The sequence below is a fragment of the Chionomys nivalis genome, chromosome 19 (genome assembly GCF_950005125.1).
Source record: "Chionomys nivalis chromosome 19, mChiNiv1.1, whole genome shotgun sequence".
NCBI classification, from domain to species: domain Eukaryota; kingdom Metazoa; phylum Chordata; class Mammalia; order Rodentia; family Cricetidae; genus Chionomys; species Chionomys nivalis.
The window spans coordinates 29,010,743-29,030,926 of NC_080104.1; the positions used below are offsets into that span (position 1 = coordinate 29,010,743).

General features: G+C 39.4%; 1 protein-coding gene across 6 annotated transcripts in view; it reads right to left on the minus strand.

The window, feature by feature from the left end:
* The window catches only part of Znf451 (zinc finger protein 451), a 58,087-nt gene extending 38,489 nt beyond the window's left edge, over positions 1-19,598 (minus strand). For 5 of the 6 annotated variants that reach the window (XM_057794434.1, XM_057794438.1, XM_057794433.1 and 2 more), the window contains exons 1-3: positions 19,449-19,594; positions 18,846-18,929; positions 9,490-9,570 (exon numbers count right to left, since the gene is read on the minus strand). In XM_057794434.1, the coding sequence (XP_057650417.1) occupies positions 9,490-9,570; positions 18,846-18,929; positions 19,449-19,469 (186 nt within the window). In that variant the 5' untranslated portion in view covers positions 19,470-19,594. Of the gene's footprint in view, positions 1-1,490; positions 7,720-9,489; positions 9,571-18,845; positions 18,930-19,448 lie in introns of those variants that run through there. The other variant, XM_057794439.1, reaches the window with a different exon arrangement.
* Between the last annotated feature and the right edge of the window lie 586 nt (positions 19,599-20,184).

The following is a 20,184-nucleotide window of genomic DNA, read 5'->3' on the forward strand; positions in this document are numbered from 1 at the left end:
GAAAAGAAAACAAAACGCATAGCATAAAGTTCATGGGGAAAAGGAGCACATGAAAGCTAGCCTTGTACAAGGACGAACAGAACCTCTAACAAAGCAATACTTGAGGCATTTACAGTCAAAGTTGAATTTTTAAAAAATATCACCAAATATACATTTACTTTCACTTACACTAAAGAGAAGAGGCAAGAATACTAAACACACTATAATATTCAAAAACAAAATCTAAGGTCTTCCAAGTTCTAAAAGAAACCTGAGAACTCTAACCTCGAAAAATCCAATAAACCATCTGCAATAGCTCCCTCAAAAAAAAAAAAAAAACAAAAACTAGTAAAACTAGTAAAGCCCTTAAAACCCAAAGATTGGTTGACTTTAAACATATCAGAGCTATACTATAAATGAATTTTATGATAATAAATTTAACCATTAACAATATATACAGACTACATCTGTGAAGAACATACAATGGCTCACTTCTGGAATCCCAGTACTTGGGAAAGTGAGGTGAAATTGTCTTGAAGTCAGAGCCAACCTGAACTATAGAGACACTGTATCTAAGACAAAACCAACAGCAACAACACCACCAATTAAATATATACATCTGAACTAAGAAAATGCCATTAAATGGGACATTACAAAAAAACAAAAAACAAAAAAAACCAACCAAACAAAAACAAGGAAAGTTCAAGATTCAAGAAGAACTGAGACTGGACTGGCTATAAAATATTTTTTCTTTCTTTTTGAGACAGGGTCTCATGTAGACCATGAGGGCCACAAACTCAAAAGAGTAGCTAAAGATGTTGAACTTCTGATCCTCCTGCCCCTACATCCTAAGTGCTGGGTTTAGACATACCATTACTGGTTGATGCAGTACTGGGATTTGATCCCAGGGCATTCTGCCCATTCGGCAAGTACTGTTCTCACTGAACTATATTCTCGGCCTCTGTATTTTTTTAAAGATTTTAAGAAAAACTAAATACATTCTTATGACAAATGCTTTTGACTATTAAACATACAAATTAAATGACATTTAAATATACAAATTAACATCAAAATCTTGGTTAGTAGAACAAAATGGCTCACACTTTCTAATTCCAGCACTTAGGAACATGAAATAGGATTGGGAGGTAGTTGGGGAGGGAAGGGAAGCAATGGGGGAGAGACGGAAGGAAAACTTGAGCATAAAGGATTCAATAGATAAAGTGCTTGCCACATAAGTACAAGGACTCAAGTACCCATGTAAAATGCTGAGCACAATAGCATGTATGTGTAATATATATAGTATGAGGTGGGGGTGGGATGGAGAATTCCTGGACCTCACTGCCTAGCTAGTCTTGGGTTGGCTAATCCTGTGAACTCATAGTTCAATAAAAGACCCTATCTCAAACAAACAAACAAACAAATGAAAAGTAAATAAGGAAGACACCTGACATCAACCTCTGGCCTCCATGTGCTACACACACACACGCACACACACATCATGCACACACATTTATGCTAAGTATACAAAATCTCAATATCAAAGAGATTAAGGGAAAAATCAGACTTCCTTGGGAAGAGATTCTGGGTAAAGACAGATCAGTATCAAAACCCTTAGCAAGACTGGCATGACTAAAAGCCCAGCATGGTGCCATTCCCCTGAAGTCCCTACCCCCAGGAGGTGAAAGCAGGAAAATTATGTATGGGGCAGCCTGAGAAGCTACCTAAAGCCCCTCTCAAGACACAACTGAACTGTGACCACCTCTACATCCTACAGGAAGTGAACACAAACTCCAGTAGTAAGATCTTAAGTAATACAAAAGTGCATTATAATAAAGTCAAATAAATAATGACACAGGAGTACAAAAATGGGACTACACTAATAAGAGAAAAAGAATTTAATAAAACACCATTCTCAATCATCCAGGAAAGGAAACTCCATAGATTTTAATGGTTTATGAAACTTGCTAATTATGAAGAAAATCTGCATTCAATACAGTAATCAACACTCACTTACTGATAACTTCTTTAAGTTTTAAGTGAAAAAAAACTGTCTAGTTTGTATGTCCACTAAAAACCACACAGAATCAACCTGACTAACCGAAAGACATGCATAAGATGTATCCACAGTAACAATTAGTTATTGGTCTAGCCATCAACATTAAGTACATATGGGTAAATTTCAAAAACAGGGGAACTGGACAGTGCAAAACTGGGGCAAAATATGCCTCACATTGAAGAACAAAAATTATTATTGCAGTCTTCTATTCCTAAAAGAATCTAACCCATAATCCTAAGCCTTCAGCAGAATCCCAATGAACTAGAACTTCAAGAATGATGAGTATGGCTAACCTTTCTGTTACCCTTATCAGTATCCAATTCTACAGTGAGAGGGAATTCTGGACTTTGTCTTTTCAACCTCCTTGTTTACAACACCTGAGAGGTATATATCCTGGATGTGTCAGGCCCTTAAGGACGCTATCAATCAGGTCACTTAGGTATAATGCAGTAAAGTAGCCTGAAAGAATATATGCTGCCCTCAAAAATAGCATTTTGAAGGCTAATAAATGCAGTTATACTAATAAAGAAGCTGCCAGTTTAAAAAGGAAAAAAAAAACAATTATACTGACAAGGAAGCTGCCACAGACTACTATATATAAATATATAGTGCCATCAACTTTACTGTTTAAAATGACCTTGCTGTTTCTATCCCAATAAACACATCCATTAAGCAAATATAAGTTGTTTTACTATGGCTATGATGAGCAAGGTTAGATGTGAGATAAATGACTAAATCAGAAAATCTAGAATATACAAAGAAAAAAAGAGCTACTTTTATGTCTAGAAACCAATCATTAAAACCTAAAAAGAACTTCTGTGACATTAATTAAATAAAGAGGGAGATTTATTCTATAACCTTCTGAAATTAGTAACAGTGCTATAAAAAAAACAAATTAGCATTCAGAAGTACATGGAAATAGTGCAATTGTACAGATAATAAAGATAATAAACTAGGTAAATCACTGTGATGAAGTCACATGAACACCACATCGAAGGTTAGGTCTTAAACATAAGAATGAAATTTAAAAAGGCACTTTATATAACAATAAATGGAAATAGTATTTCTCTATACACAGTAACTACAAAAAACCATATTGTCTTCAAATACATCTTACGTCTAGTCAATAAAGGACATTTTGAAGGAAAGGATCACTAAACACATCCCTTTCGAGAAAATCAAATCATGGAACTTTTAAGTACTCCAAAGTATCTACAAAAGCTAGTGATATTCTCACTCCACCTAATAGGAAATTCTGCTGCAGGCTCTGCAGACACAATCTAGATATTTAGCTGGTTAAATCTAAATGCTATATTCTACTGTACTGTCTACTGGGGTTGTCTCACTACACCAAGTACCAACTTTTATAACACCATCATAATCATTCAAGTTTGCCAGAGTTAAAAAAAAAAAAAAAAAAGATAAACAGGTAAAAGATGTTGGAATAGTTCTGAATCAAGTAGCTATAGCTAAGAGAGCTCCCACCCTACCATACTCTGTCCACAAACGACTCAAGGGCCAAATACTTTTTTAGTTTGTCTGTTTAATCACTAATCTGGTGATTTCCTGACACTCTTCACTTTCAGGAAAATTGAGTCCTTTGGAGTTGCTTGGACTTAACAATTAGTAGTCAAGCAATGTATTTCATTAAGAAATAGCTTAAACATCTAAGATAAATAGTAGGGCTGTCCTGAACATATTTAACAGTGTATAATAATGTGAAAATTATTAAAGTGCTAAATTTCATGTGCTTTTTATGTTGCTGTCTACTATGATTTAAAGCAATAATCGGTATAAATAAATTAGGTGGGAATGCCAAAACAGTTTCTAAGAACACGTCTTTAAGCATTATTTATTTTTGTTCCGTTTTTGAACAACAGGAGTATATCAAATCATATGTGCTATGTAGCATCTAATTCAGGGCAAGATGGAAAGGGAGGAACATCTGCAGTAACCTAAACTAGTCAGAAACACCGCACAAAGCTGCGTGCACCCTTTCCTCAGTGCCGTCTGAGTGGCTACTCCTTTCTCAGAAGAAACTGCACTGCTACCGGTAGGGGCTTGAGTCTACGCCTTTGTATAGAATTCGCTGTGAGCTACAAAAGTCTGTTTTTTCTGGAGCTCATCTGAGAGACACTTTAGAGAGCCCTGGAACGAACTTAAGGAAGTCAAAGTAAAATGTTGTTGACGATACAGAAAAGTAAGTTAAATATTAACCCTAGATACAATTTGGTTAAATTTGCTAAATGCTTGATAACTAGTTCAGGTTTAATCTACAAAGAACACAAATAGGTCCAATACAGTACCCTAAAATGATCTGACAAAGTAACTTTATACAAGCTGTGAAATCCATGCCTTCAATCTATATGCACAAATGAGAAGTGTCAGCCGGGCCTTTATTTGGAGGCAGAGCTAAGCTGATCGCTATGGGTCCAAGGCCAGCCTGGTCTACATATCAAGTTCTATGTAGTAAGACAAAGAAATGTAGATTAAGCAGAGTGCTGGCTATGGGTATGAAAGGAAGAAGGCATTGTCTAATGACTTACAAAGAGGTTAGCATCACAGAAAATGTCAACCACTATGATGTAAGAATCATGGTAAGAAACAGAAATCACATAAACCCATAAGACAGTGCTATATTCTACTAATAGTATACTTAAAACATTTTGATCAAGCAGATTAAAAATAAAGAAAAAGCAGGTGTTTGAACATCCAAGACGTTACATAATTACATTTATGAAAAAATTATTTTTTGGCTGCCAAGTTACATTAGGTGAAGTGTTCAAACCTCAAACTTGACACTTTCTACTTTAAAAGTCATGCTGTGAAGACAAGGACATAGGGGCTGGTATATTATACAGCCATTGCCTTGAGATTAGAGAGATGATACTGTGGGACACTAACATAACTGAGGTATCTGCTGCCAGCTCCAGAAAGGTGGAGCGTTATTATTGGGAGCAAAATGTAAATCATCTCTTAGAGTTAGTCCAGTTGGATTACACGACAAATTAAGTCAACCAAGAACACATCACTCAAGTGTTGATTCCAACCTTTCAAGAATTCAATAAGAAGTATTATCATCTATATTCAGAAACAGCTGTGTATCTTGAAAACACCCAATCACACTTTACGTATCAGGGATTTCTCAAGGAAGTCTAGACTAATGTCATCCCTCTTTACTTCAAGAGACCAGATTGTCAGGCATGTTTGGAATTCTTGCTCTTAAAGAGTTCAGATTTGCATGCCTGGATGATGGGAATAATATTCTGTATTTCCAGGGCCATGACGATGCATTTGTCTATTGTACTGAGAATGTAATGCACTATCAAGCTCAAAAGAACCAACTGCTTAGAAAACAGGTTTAAGAAGGCCGTCTCACTGGAAGGCCCACTTTCACGCCTGAGTCTCACAGGTGGTAAGTCAAAGACTACAAGGATTGATGGCAATGAAAGCTATCCCACATGCAGCGTTATGAGCAGTGATGGTGTGGTAGCCTTCAGTCAGGATGAAGAGTTTAACTTTTCTACAGTCATGTTACAGGTAGGAAAATACTTTTTCCACTTTGAGTCCAAAAGTAGACCTGTGACATTTAATCATCCCAGTTGGAAGTAAACTGGATTTGGCAAAAATTTTAAGGAATTCCAGCAGACATATAGCTTCATGACTGATAACTGTATGAACTATGGTGAGCTGATAATCTTAACAAAGGGGCTGTAACACATCTACCACTTTTTGATGACCCATCAAGCTGAAGCCTGAAGTTCCAGAAGCACTGGTGATCTAAAAATGAAGGTTTTGCACTTCAGTCTTAGTAAACACTGATCTAGTAGCAAATTGTTTCCAGATCCAAAATCTGCTAGTCCTCAGTTTACCAACAAGATTTTCCTGAGGCATGAATCTACATGTTTTCTTTTAATTCCAGAAGATTCAGATTCCTGAGTACCCTTCTCTGGACTTATTTTGGAACAAAAATAATGGGTAAACCCCTGTCCAATACTCTTTAGAGCAAAGTCTCCATTTGGCCAACAAAGCTTAAGTCTTTTTATTATAAACTTCATTCCAAAAGTCTAGAACTCAAACATCAGCTGTGATTATTCCAGACATGCACTCATTTTTTGAGATGACCCCAACCTGGGGAAAAACAGGTAAAGTAGGATCTTGGAAGGCTAATCTGCTAAACATCCAGAGTATTAATTTTTATACCCATGTCGCTCTGGAGAGTCTCCCTTTTTTCTATATCTATAAGGGTGATTCCGGGGTTTGTACCAATCCCCTTTGGAGTACCCTCTGTTGTGATAATGTGCTTTCTGATCGTGACTATAAAAGTATCGATGCTGAGTATAGTATTTATTGTGATCTTTATATTCATTTTCTTTAATACTATTGTCTTCTGCAACAATAGCATTCACATCTTGTCCAAAAAGAGATGTACCATCAAAGGGCAAGTGTAAGATCTTCTCCTGGGTTTTCTTAGTGAGAGATGTGAGTCGAAGCCAGGCCTGTCTTCTATAGTCTACTGCCATGGCCATAACTCTGACTACAGAGTCCATTATGTCCCTGGTGGTACAAAGCTGCCAAAGTCCTGCATCCATGCCATCCGATATTATACACCTTGCTTTTCCACGATCAAACTCTGGATCATGAACCAGATCTTCCATGTCTTCCCAGAGTTTACGCTGATACTGAGTCATATAGGCCATATAGCTGGCAGCTCGGGCTGCAATGGAAGCAGCGTGGTAGAACCTACAACCCATGACCTCCATTTCTTTTGAGGTAGAGTCTAAAGGAGATGTCGTGTTTCCTCTTTTGCTATGTTCTAGTACATCTATAATGGGTCCCTCAGCTGGTGGATTTGGCTGGAAAGGAGATGTGTCCTTGGCCACAGGATATACTCTATGTCCCATGAAGGAAGAAGGATGGCAATCAGCAGGGTCTTTAAAAACTTCAGTGGTGGCAATTCTCAAAAGTGGATGCAATGGAGGAACCAAACGTTTTTTAGAGGTCATCCAATCAGGCTTCCCCTCACATGTTTCGGTTTCAGACTGTAATGTCACCCTCTTTATAACACCTCTTTGTTCCATTCTCTTCAAAAGACCCGTGAAACTAGATTGCATGGGGTCAGTTGGCTGCCCTTTGTCATCAGCTGATGGAGATTTGCAATCAGCCTCTTCTTCAACTGTAGATAAGCCGTCCTCCTTAGAGGTGGACATATCCCAAGGAACTGACGAGTTCTCACTTGACCTAGAATGATGAAATCTAAAACAACTCCTGGACTGCAGATCACGTATGACTCTGGACATCTCAGCCACTTGTGTCTGGAGATACAGGATGGCATCCTGTCCATTCTGTGAAGCTGAAGACATCGTGATAGGTAAATCTTCTTTGACCTCAGAAAAAGCCAAAGACTCTTGGGGGACCAGCAGTGATGATGAAGGTAGAGTCTGACTGTTTTGTGATTTAAGTGTCTCTGTTTCAGAGATATTAATATCTGAATTATTTTGATCATTTTTCTGGTTCTCCAATTGATTCTCAACAGAAGAAGGTTGAGAAACTATTCTTTGTGGACTGTTGGCACAACTCCCAGAGGAGGAGCTGCTGTCTCCAATGGGAAGAGGAACACTGCAGCTAGAGCACATTTCTGGGCGATGATTCTCAGAGGGTGGCACCTTAGATTCAGGCATTCTCTGGGTTATCCACATGAACAAGAAAACCAAGGAAGAAAAAAAATATGCTTTTAATATGTTAACTTTCAAGTGCAGAGATGCATGTCCAGTAAGTAGAATTCAAATTTTATATTATTATAAATAAGAATGACAGAAACAATCCACTATAGGTCGGCAAAAGAAAACAGAAGACAAATGCACAGGATTCATTTTGACCCCATTAAAACAATAAGCATTAATGTTGAACGTAAAAAAAAAGTCATGATAAAAATACAATCATTTTGGAGTTGGGAGATGGTTTAGAATGTAAAGTGCTTGTCACACAAATATGAGGACCTGAGTTTAGATGCCTAGTATCCACATAAAAGCAAGGCATGCAACTGGACATCTGTAGTTCTAGCACTGGGGAAATGTTCACAAGCAAATCCCAAATGCACTGGCCAGACAGTGCAGTCAATCAGCCAGCTCCAGGTTCATTAAGAGCTCCTCAAAAATAAAGTAAAATAAGTAAGGTAGAAAGCAACTGAAGAAGAACCCTGATGTTAGCCTCTGGCCTTCACATTGTGTTCTTGCACCTGCACATACATTTGCACACATCCATACAGACGTGTATACACACACATACACACACACCAAACAAAAATTTCAGTTCAAAGTAGTACTTAATTTACTCTCTTGCTTAATCCCAGGCTAAGATAAGATGCTGCAGTAAGGACACTTGTATTAACAACTAATAAAAGAAAAAACATCTGTTCAGTATATAAAAGACAGCAAGGGGAAGATGATGGCGGAGAAAACTTGAATAGAGTACTACTGAAATGGAAAAAAAATTTTAATTCCCTCAAGTGGGGTCATTGTAAATTGCCTTAAGATTTTTTTCTTAACTCCCCATGAATAACCTTCCGGTTGTATATTTCTGCTTTATATTTGTAGTTTTAAGGAACTTATATATTTACTTTTTCATTTCATCCCCAAGACAATCCTGTGAGGCAGGACTAATTCTCATTTGAATTGTAAATAAATAAATAAAGCAACACAATGCAAGGGCTAAGATGAAGTGAGAGAAATCTCAAACTGAGCCATTCTGATCACAGATCCAAGTCTCAAGTCCCTATGTCATAAAACAAGAAGGCTCTGGTCACCACAAGCAAGCAAGAACTAGGAATTCTCTCTCTAATCAAGAAAAGTTCATTAACAGAAATTTGGGCTAAGTAGTAACAAATGGAAGCCAACATTGCCATGAAGGTTCAAGGAATTCAACTCTTAGAGTATGGCATCGGTTTAAAGGTCAACCCTACAAGCAGCAGGTCACATGTACCAGTTCTAAGGATGGGGAGAGGAAAGGATAAAAGGAGAGAAGACTGGAATCATTTATCGGCTCTAAGTCTCCACATTCCATTTCCTGAAAGATCTTCCCACTTCTTTTCTCCCAAGACAAATTTTCTCTGGCCACATAGTTCAAAAAGTTAAGAATTCAGCCGTATAAATACCAGAAGAGAGTTATAAGAAAGAAGGGGGTGGAGGTGAGCAAAAAGCTTGTGGTTTTTAATTACAATTCCCTTTTTATCAGTTATTTCTCTCCAGTGTTAAGTTTCCTACAAATTTAAGAACTGAAGAAGTGAAAGACTCCTTGAACTAACTATGCTTGTCCATCCTGACAGAAATGAACATTTTCTAGAGCACTGATGCTCTTAAACACAGTTATTATTGCTTTCCTCACTCTTCAGAAAAAAACAAAAAACTCTTAACTGACACAAGTGAAAAAGTTTAAATCAAATGTAATGTACTTACATCACTATGAGAGGTGCTAGGCTCTTCATCATCACTGCTGACCAGATCAATATACTCAAGAACAGGTCTTAATGGTCCTTCCTATAAACAGAATTGAAGAAATGCATATCATGAACATCATTTAAACCAAACCAGAATTTTAAACAATGTTCTTTGTTGGGATTGGTTCTGAGAAGGAAGACATACAAGTAGTAGATAAAAAACAAACAAACAAACAAACAAGCAAAAGTAACTATTCAGAGTTCCTTTGTTTTGTTTTGTTTTTTTCTTAAGGTGAATGAGCCAGGCATGATGATACATGCCTATAGTACTAAGCAGTTTAAACTGAGGCAGGATGACTACATGTTCAAGACCAGCTGGACTATATCACAGCAAGTTCTAGACCATGGCCTACAAAGTGAGACAGTACCTTTAAAAAGAAAAGGGGGGGCACCTAAAAGTTAAACCTAAACCCACAGGGATACTACGACCCAGTGCATTTCACCTAGGATGAGTACCAACAGTAAGATATCCAAATTTGTGATCACATAGAGATCTTTGACCAATAACTTAGCTTCATTTCCCTAAACTTAAGAGAGTAAAACATCAAACCCAGATTCTTCTCCAATCTTCTTCCTATTCTTGTCAGGCTAAAAGTCCAGCTCTCAATTCTATAGGCAAAAAGGAATTAATAAGTAACATCACAATGGGAATAACATTATAGGAATACCACAGAAGAATACAAAAACTGGGAAAACAAGATAACTTATTAGTACAGACACACAATAATGTACAACTTATAAAGGTAATGATAAAAAGAGGGAAGTGCACCTAAGAGAACCTGGGCACAATGGAAGAAAAAAATTAGATGAGAAAATTAAATCTTATCCGAAGAACCAAAACCAACCAACCAAACAAACAAACAAAAAAGCAAAATCAAGAAATCAAAGTAGTTCAAGTGACTAGAAATATACCAACGCCAGCATTGCAGATGTACACAAAGGTGCCTGGCCAACAACTGAACATGCAGGTCTGTAATTTAGGGGTATGAACATTTTGGGAGCAAGATTTGGAAGATGCTCCCCGGCCCCCGCCCCAAGAAAACTACTAAATTCTCAACTAAACCGAAATGATTACAGCCAATATAAAGTCATCAGTGCAGAATGTGGGCAAAAACACTGAGCACCAAAACTACTATGACTTTTGAAAGAGAAATGTTAAATAAAGCTTTGTAAGCACATAAACCATACCGTAAAAGACAAAGAGAGCAATGTAAAAACAAACAAAAACCTCTAAAATCCCACAGTATGACTGGTATATGCCTATTTTGTTAGCACTGGGGGATAATGTAGAAGTTCAAGGGCCAGGCTGGGCTATGAAGTGAGAACTTGACTCAAAATTTTAAAATCTAATACACTGAAATAAAAGGGAAGGGGGACATAGGGAAAAAAACACAACCGATCTTAAGAGATCATAGAGTGAAAAGGCTGCTTGCTGTAGACAGAAGGTAAGAACATCTAGCTCAAGATTCTCTCCCTCCAGATCGTGTTTTTCTCTCAGGTTTTTTTTTTTTTTTTTCTTCAAGACAGGGTTTCTCCGTAGCTTTTTTGGTTCCCGTCCTGGAAGTAGCTCTTGTATACCAGGCTGGCCTCGAACTCACAGAGATCCGCCTGCCTCTGCCTCCCGAGTGCTGGGATTAAAGGCATGCGCCACCACCGCCCGGCTTTCTCTCAGGTTTTAATAAACCATAAATTACCATCCTTCTGGATAGTGATCTGGACATCAAGATAAAACTGGTGAGCAAGGGGCTGGAGAAATGGCTCAGTGGTTAAGAGCATTGCCTGCTTTTCCAAAGGTCATGAGTTCAATTCCCGGCAACCACATGGTGGCTCACAACCATATGTAATGAGGTCTTCTGCCCTCTTCTGGTCTGTAAACACACACAGACAAAATAAATAAATAAATATTTAAAAAAAAAAAAAAACTGGTGAGCAAAACTTTAAAACCATGAAATGTGATAAAGGAACTGGAATTTTTGCTCAAGCTGTTAAGATGAACATTCATGGGGGGGGGGGAATAATCACATGGTCAACAGAGATGCATCATCTACTTTAAGACTAAAGTCTACTCTTGGTACTGATATTGTCCAATCATTTGATCATATGTTCAAATTCAAGAAGGTAGTAAAAAAGATGAAAATGGATCTGCTTTGACCATTGATATTATCACCATAGTCTGGATTATTCAAGCAATGTTATTTAGGAACTTGTTACACTATACTCCACTTTCTGGTTTGTTTCTGACAAATAGGGTCTATGGAGCCTGGGTGGCCTGGAACTTTTTTATGCAGCCCATTCTGCCCTCAAATTCACAATCTTCCTCAGCCTCCTAAGTACATGGATCACAGACATCATAGCTATCTGTCATCAGACCTGACTTTCAGGAACTTAATACTGTACACAGATATAATGAATCGAGAAAGTCTCCAGGTAATAATAGAAACACAGAGGTAGGGGTAGAATTTCCATAAATGAAAAAGAGAAATTGGTCTTAGTACACACCTATAGTCCCAGCACCGAGAGTCTGGTAAGTTCTAGGCTAGCCAGGCTGTAATACTTAGGGAATTGCAGGCCAGAGCCGGCTGGACATTACAGAAATCTATCAAGAAAATGAAAATAAGTTGGGCATGTGTAGCACAGGCCTGTAATACATGACATGCTATAAGTTCAAGGCCAGGACTAAAGAATATGCAAGGGATTGGTGATACAACCTGGTGGTGGGGATCTTAACATGCACAAGGCCCTGAGGTTCAATCCCCAGTACTAGGGAAAATAAAAAGACTTAAGTCAGGTGTGACAGCATATATCTAAAATCCCAGCATTCAGGATGCAAAGGCAAGAGGGTTATTAAGTTCCCAAGACCAGCCCAGGCAAAATGCTGGCTCAAATATAAAATTTTTTTTTTTTTTTTTTTGGTTTTTCGAGGCAGGGTTTCTCTGTAGCTTTGGTGCCTGTCCCGGAACTAGCTCTCGAACTCACAGAGATCCGCCTGCCTCTGCCTCCCGAGTGCTGGGATTAAAGGCGTGCGCCACCACCGCCCGGCTCAAATATAAAAAATTTAACAATTCTTAAAATGTAGCTAAAGATACATATGGCCAAAAATAAGATCAGATAGATAAAGCAAGACTGCAAGACTACCAGAACTTTACTACTAAATCATTTCACTGATATGCAACTGTTGCTGAACTATAAAAGATAATAATTTCATACAATTTATAGTCATTAAGACAAAATAATAAAAAATACCCAGGACAAGAGAAAACAAAAGAGGGGGGAAAATTCACTCACGCAACAAATGATTACTAACTTACAAGGGATAGAATGAGACAAGAAGAACTTGAAGACTGCACTTGACAGGACTGAGAAGACCCTCCCTACTCTTGAGCAGCACCACCCCATGGCTGGTAAGAGGGAGCACAATTTCTGCTTCCTGCCTGTGGACACATGAGCAGCTGCTTCTATATTCCTGCCACCACGTTTTCCTCCCTACTGTGGACTGTGAGCCAAAATAAGCCCTTCATTGCATAAGTTGCAGTCAAGTATTTGATGACAGCAATGAGAAAAGTAATACAAGAGACATTAACGACTGAAAGGAAAATTATAAGCATGCTAAAGAAAAATACTTCTGTGTAAGTAATTTAACTAATTTGCACTGCAGATACAATAAATTAGAGGTAATCCTCCTGCCTCAGTCTCCTGAGTGCTGTGATTACAAGTATATACCACCACACTGGCTTGTTTTCTCTTGAGATGGGATCTCACTCCTCAGGGTCCCCAGGCTGACCATGAAGTCCCTGTATGTTGCTTGTATCAATAGCTACCCTCAATCTCCCCACCGCTTGGATTTCAGGTACTCACCAAAATCAACTTCCCTTTTATCTTTACTTAAAACTGTTTGACATACTGAATTTGAGAAACCAAAGCATGTAGTACTCCACTTATTCTACTCCTAATGGAGAAAATGTATCTAGCCCCATACCAGGCTCTGTGCTAGGTTTTCCAAATTATACCATCCAATTTCCATAACTGCTTTACAGAGATTCTGATTACTGAAATCATCCAATTATACAGATAATAAAACTGAGTAACACACACGATTGTGAAGTCACTATTAACTAAGAGATACTTTTAAGTATAAATCGAATTTTTAAAAAATTGCTGCTTACTACCTAAGTTTCCAAGTTAACATGTTCCCTTTCAGTAAAAAAAACAAAAACCACCATTGCCTGAATTATATTTCACAATGTTGCCCAATCAAATAAGTTACTGAATCCTCAAGAAGTAATGTTCACAATACAAATATGAAGAAAAAGATTACCTCCTATAATATTTATTCCTGTAATATTTGTAATGACTACCTATGTCCTTAAATTAAATGGTATTTTATATGAACTTATACTACTGATATAAGTAAATATAATTATATATAATTAGTAAATCAGTCTTATCTCCTCTTGTACCAGTAACATAATAAAGGATTCAACTCAAAATGCCATTACAATTTAGCAGGAGAGGCTCATGCAGAACATATTAGAAATACAAGACTATTCTAAGTTTTAAAATATATTGCAATAAACTATTTGCATTACTGTAATTAAATACCAATTCTCAAAATGAAAACCACCAATTTTTCTATTTGGAAAGAGATACTAATACATTAAAATATCATCCGCAACTATTCTACTTCAAAGAAAGGTTAGGGTTATACCTTACTTCTGTCTAGTTCAAAACTTTCAAATGGTTTCCAACTGCCTACTTTTTGGTTCAAATATAGTACCTCATTCAAGATCTGTATCATATGGGCCATCTTTCTCCTACCTTAAAAACTAAAGAAAACATTAAAACACATATCCCCAAAACTACACATATGGCTGTTCTTTCATTTTCATGCCTTTCCTTTTTTAATTCAAAATGCCATTTTAAACATTCAAGTATCTGGGGACATAGCACTCAACCAGCAAGTTGGAGGCCCTGAAGTCAATCCCCACCTAGTACGTACACACACACACACACACACACACAACCACTTTTTATAGCAAACTAATATACTATAAAGTCTTATGCCTTTCTGTACGTGTATGTTAACTGTATATGTGTGTATATGTGTGAATACATACACACGTGCTACTACAGGCATGCACAAGTCAGAGGACACCTTCCAGTTCTCACCTTCCACTTGGCTGAGGCAGGGTCCCTCTTGTTTCTGCTGCTGTACAGATTTTTCCAACTCCACGGGATTACAGATGCTCAATTGCCATCACATCTATTTGTTTGTTTATTATTTTTTGATGGAGGCTCCAAGAATAAAATTCAGGTCAAGTGTTTTTACTCACTAAGCTATTTCCCTGTTCCCTGGACTTCTTGTGTCTTTTTCCTTTTTCTTTTTTTTTTAAAAGTATTCTGTGCTTTTTGTAAAAGAATTTTCTATCAGTGCCATTTTCTTCTATCTCATTGCTGCACTAAAATACTGACATTCAAGGGTAGGATATATATAAATCAAATATATAGGTCTAACATTAAGAATGCACAACTTTGTACTTTCTAAGCCTCAATATTATTTTGCTTAATGAGTAGTCTAAGAAACCTAGTCAAAAGATGCTTTTGGTCAACTAGAAAGATGGCTCAGGAGTTAGGCTGATACTGGTCTGCCAGGAGACCCGAGTTCAGTTCCCAGCAACCATGCTGCGACACAACAGCACCGGTAACTCCAGGAGTGCAGACACACTTTTTCTGTCTCCACCTGCACACATGGCAAAGTTACTTTCTCTCTCTCTTTCTCTCTCTCTCATTCTCTCTCACACACACAGTTAAATAATATATCACTTTTAATGATGCTTTCTGCATGCATCCTTTCTACTGCAGTATTAATATTCAATCTGGGTGCTCAGACTATTTATGAAATTAGCTTTGAAATTCTGAATCTCTTGTCTTGTTATGAAGATTATGATAGGTTCCCAGCAGTGTGTATGCCTTTATATCTAAAGTGGCACTGTGAACAATTCTGTTAGCAGTTATTTAGCTTAATTTTGGGGGGGGGGGAAGTAAAAAAAAATTGTAAGGAAAGATGTCCTACTCCAAAAGAAACCATAAAGATACAAGTTGAACAAAGGGCCATACTGCTAAACAGAAGACATAATTAACAGGCAGAAACAAAAAGTTCTTATCAGTGCTATCCTTTCTTGACTGTCCTAAATGGCTTCCTGTTGTTGTGATAAACATCAAAACCTAAAGCAGCTTGTTGAGGAAAGGTGTTAGTTCATCTTATACTTCCTGGTCACAGCCCAGCTGGGAGGGAAGCCAGACCTCAAAGCAGGAGCCCAGAAGGAAAGCTCTTACTGACCCTTACTCAAGAGCTCTCTCTCTGGCTCATGATTTTTTAATCCAGCAAATAACCACCTGCCTAGAGACATAATACTCAGTAGGTTGGGTCTTCCTACATTAATCAACCATCCAGAAAATGCCCCACAGACATGCCCACAGGCCAGTCTAATCTATGCAATCCCCAATTGAGGATCCTTCTTCCTACTTGACTAATTTATGTTAAACTGACAATAAAAACTTACCAGTATAAGCACCACTTATAAAAATAAAAATATATTGCACTGAGAGAACTGCAGAGAAGGTTCAGCACTTAAGAGCACTTGCTGCTCTTGCAGAAGACCCATCCACAACTCTAGTTCTGGGAAGATCAGAGGCCCTCTTCTGATCTGTGGGCACCACGTATGCAAGTGGTGCTGTACATATATACAGGCAAAACAGTCATACATCTTTTTTAAAATCTTAAATTTATCACCACTGCAAATACCAAACAAGGACACCTATGAACTACGTACTTCCCTGAATATTTCAACAGAAGTTAAACAAAGGATTCATTTTTGCATCTCCATATCTAGATTCTTTAAGTATGTGGTGTGTCTTAGTCTTCGTATCACAGAGTCTCCTGTCCGATGGCAGTTTACTCCTGTGCAGTTTACAGTCGCACAGAAATACATACCATAATTTCGCTATAAATTACAAGCTAATAATCAAAACCAAGTCAATCAAGACATTACATTATAATGTAGTTTATACTGAAAAACTCAAACAGAAACCTGGTTTCTTTACTAGATAAGAACTTCCAGAGAAACAGAACTGTGTTACAAAGAACACAAGATTCTGGGGGCTGGAGAGATGACTTAGTGGTTAAGAGCACTGCTCTTCCTAAGTTCAATTCCCAGCTACCACATAGTGGTTCACAACCTCTCTGTAATGAGATCTGGTGCCTTCTTCTGGCTTGCAGGGGCAGGATACTGTATACATAAATTAATAAATCTTAAAAAAAAAAAAAAGAAGACAAGATTCTGTTTCTGGATAGTTTGTCCTATTAGTAGCAGTGGTTTTGTTTTTTTTTTTTTTGGATAGGGTTTCACTATACAGCAGGTCTAGAACTTGGTAAGGAAGCAGTTCGGACTGCCTTCCAATTCAAATCCTTCTGTGTGGCCTCCCCAGTTCTGGGATTCTAAATGGATCTTCAAGTAAAATTAAGCTATCGCTAATCATCATTTAAGTGATAGCACTTACAAGCACACACAAAGTTTTATATGTTATACATTCTTTATCCTTGATGTAAACATAGAAATAACTGCATTTAAAATAAAATTTAAATATTACTTTTAAAATTCAGATCAACAAATACCCTAATTAACTAGTTACAAACTATTTTATTTCACAAGATATGAACAATTTACCTTTTTTGGGGGGGCGGGTTTACAAGACAGGGTCTCTCAATCTTTGGCTATCCTGGAACTCATTTTGTAGATACACCTGTCTCTGCCTCCATGAGGGCCGGGATTTAAGCCTGGCTACAATTTACTTTTAGAACCTTACTCTTTACATGGTCTATCAATTTCTCAGAAGGCCGTATTTTATAATGAAGAGTTACCCTTTGAGAAGAATATGAAATATCTGTCTTAACGAGTCATAAATGCCTTTATCAAACACATGTTGGAGGGGTAGGATTAATTACCAACATTCTCCTTTCTCCAAAATACTTCAATCCGCTAGGAAGAAAGGAACAAGTCAGTGTATCCACAAACCTCACTCCAGATCCTCAAAGTTCAAATGAAAAGGACAGAGTACAGTGTGCAATGGAAAAAACTGCCAAGAAATTAACTTTGAGGACTCCCCTCACAACAACCATGAAAACACCATACACAATGGATGGCCACAATGGTTCAATGTCGGGTAGGATATTCTTTAATAGTCACTATTTTACAGTTAGCCAAAACTTCCAAAACTTCCACATATGTATCAGAAGAACAATAAAGAACTATACAGATTTTATAACAAGCTGTAGCTATCTACAGCATTTCAGGAGTGTAAAGAGCAGGGATGTTCTCTGGCTAACTAGTTCTTTAAGAATAGTCAATACAGTCAGGCAGTGGTGGCGCACACCTTTAATCCCAGCACTCAGGAGGCAGAGGCAGGCGGATCTCTGGGAGTTCGAGGCCAGCCTGGTCTACAAGAGCTAGTTCCGGGACAGGCACCAAAGCTACAGAGAAACCCTGTCTCGAAAAACAAAAACAACAACAACAACAAAAAAAAAAAACCCAAAAAAGAATAGTCAATACACAAATTTAACTTCTCTAGGTGGCAATCACCCAAAGCTGTTATCTTCCCCTTCATCATCACTCGATAAAGTGTAGAGAGATGCAAATGTCCCACATTGTAGGCCAAAATGACAATACCTAGGCTCCACCCTGAATTTCTGATTCACCAGATCTGGAGTGGACCCAGGAACCTGTCGGTTCACAAGGCTGGCAGACTACTGTCCCCAAAGGTATAAACTGAGAAAACCACAGCAACGCTCCAGGTGACTGATGCAGGACTCCTCATTGTGACTAACAATTGTACTGTGCTGTAACAAGATGACCTCAGAAGTTAGGGACCTCCTCAAGCGATCTTAGAAGATACATCACACTGAGATGTTGCCCTCTTTACAGCCCTTTCCTACCTCCTCAGCATTAACCCATCCTGTGTGTCTACATCAAAACAGAAAATGTCCACAGTACAGAATGGATAGACTTAAGATCTGGAAGGGGCCCGTTATGTGCATGACAATTCTTTAGGCCACCCACTTTGTGAAGTCTACTGAAATTGTTCAGGTATCCCTTCAGGTAAGCCTCCAGGCAGCTCTTCAGGTAGAAGTCCTGTGCACCATTGTGTAGTAGCATGTGACATTCATGCCTATCTGCTGAGTGATGAATGTAGAGGTTAAGCACACAATGGCTTACCACACGCTTTCACTCCAGAAAACCGCGACTGTCGGGCTCTACTTACACTAACAAACTGAATGTCATCTTCATTTTCATCCGTTGTTGACTCAGATGCCTCAGGCCCAGCTGGTGGGGCAGATTCTATTATCTATAAACAAAAGCCAAAACACGCTTATCTATTCAGTCACACGCTCGTAGGCAGAAATTTTTTTCCAAAAGGAACGAGTTTAAGACAAAAGCCCCTGCGGGAACAGCACGAGCACGCACAAATCCGGCTCACAGAACTGCATGGAGGCGGGTTTTGCTAAGGCGTCTGGGAACTGCAGAGACCTAGCCTCCCAGGCGAGCTGCCACAATCCCCCTCCCCGCCTTCTCCAAGAGCGGGGCTGCAGGCTCAAAACCTCCAGGATCAGGGACGCAGGCTAGAAAGCAAGGGCAGCCCGCCTCTAATCGTCTCTCACCCTCAGGGCTGCGGCTGCTACAGCTAGGGCGGCCAGGGGCTGGGGGCGGCCGGACCGCCATTGTTGAGGGCTCCACGCAGATGTGCACCAGGCCTGGAGGCCCAGCAATCGCCCTAGGCCGCGGCCCAGCTGAGGCCCTCGGCCTAGAAGACAAACCCTTCGGGGTCGGGGTCGGCCGAGCCAAGGCCCGGGCCGCCGCCACTCACCTCCGGCCCTGGGTCGCCCATTTCTCCCACGGCCTGTCAGCACCACGCTCCCGCCGCTGCTGCTGTTCCCGACGCCGCCGCCACGACTTCCCTCCCGCCCTGCGCCGCGCGACCCGCCCTGCGTGAGCGCCCACGCAGATGACGCCTCAGGCCGCGGGGACGCCGAGCCGCTAGACCCCAAGCGCGGCCTCGCTGCCGCTAGCTTCCAACGCCGCTTTGTACGCTCCCCGCCTTCCTCCCGCCCCGCGAAGGATCCTGGGAGTTGTAGTTCCCACTGGCCTCGAGGCTGCCGACCGCGTGGCTGGGAAAGCGGGCGAGGACCTGGAGCTTGGCGCTCACCTGCAGCTCCGGAAGATGGGGGAGAAGGTGGCGAGGGCCTGATAGAGTTTTGAGTCCACGCGAAATCTCATTCTGCTGCCCCCTTTAACCTGGGGGACACTGGCAGGGAAAGAGCTCCCTCTGGCAACAAGCGGGGCGGATGGAAAAATGGAGGATTTTTTTTTCCTTTAGCATCTTGGCAAGGGTGGCAGATGCAAGAGCTTAGGTGACATTTCTGAGAGGTCGTTAATTCTTGCAGTAGTCTCCCAAAGTGGCTTCCTTGTTGTGCACAGGTTTCCAGACAGGGTTTCCTATAAACTAAAAGCATTTCTATTGAGGTCTTACAGGGCTGCGGGTGGTGGTCCAGGTCCAGGTTTCTCTCTCCAGGCTAGGCTGAGCTGGTTGGTTAATTTCTTGG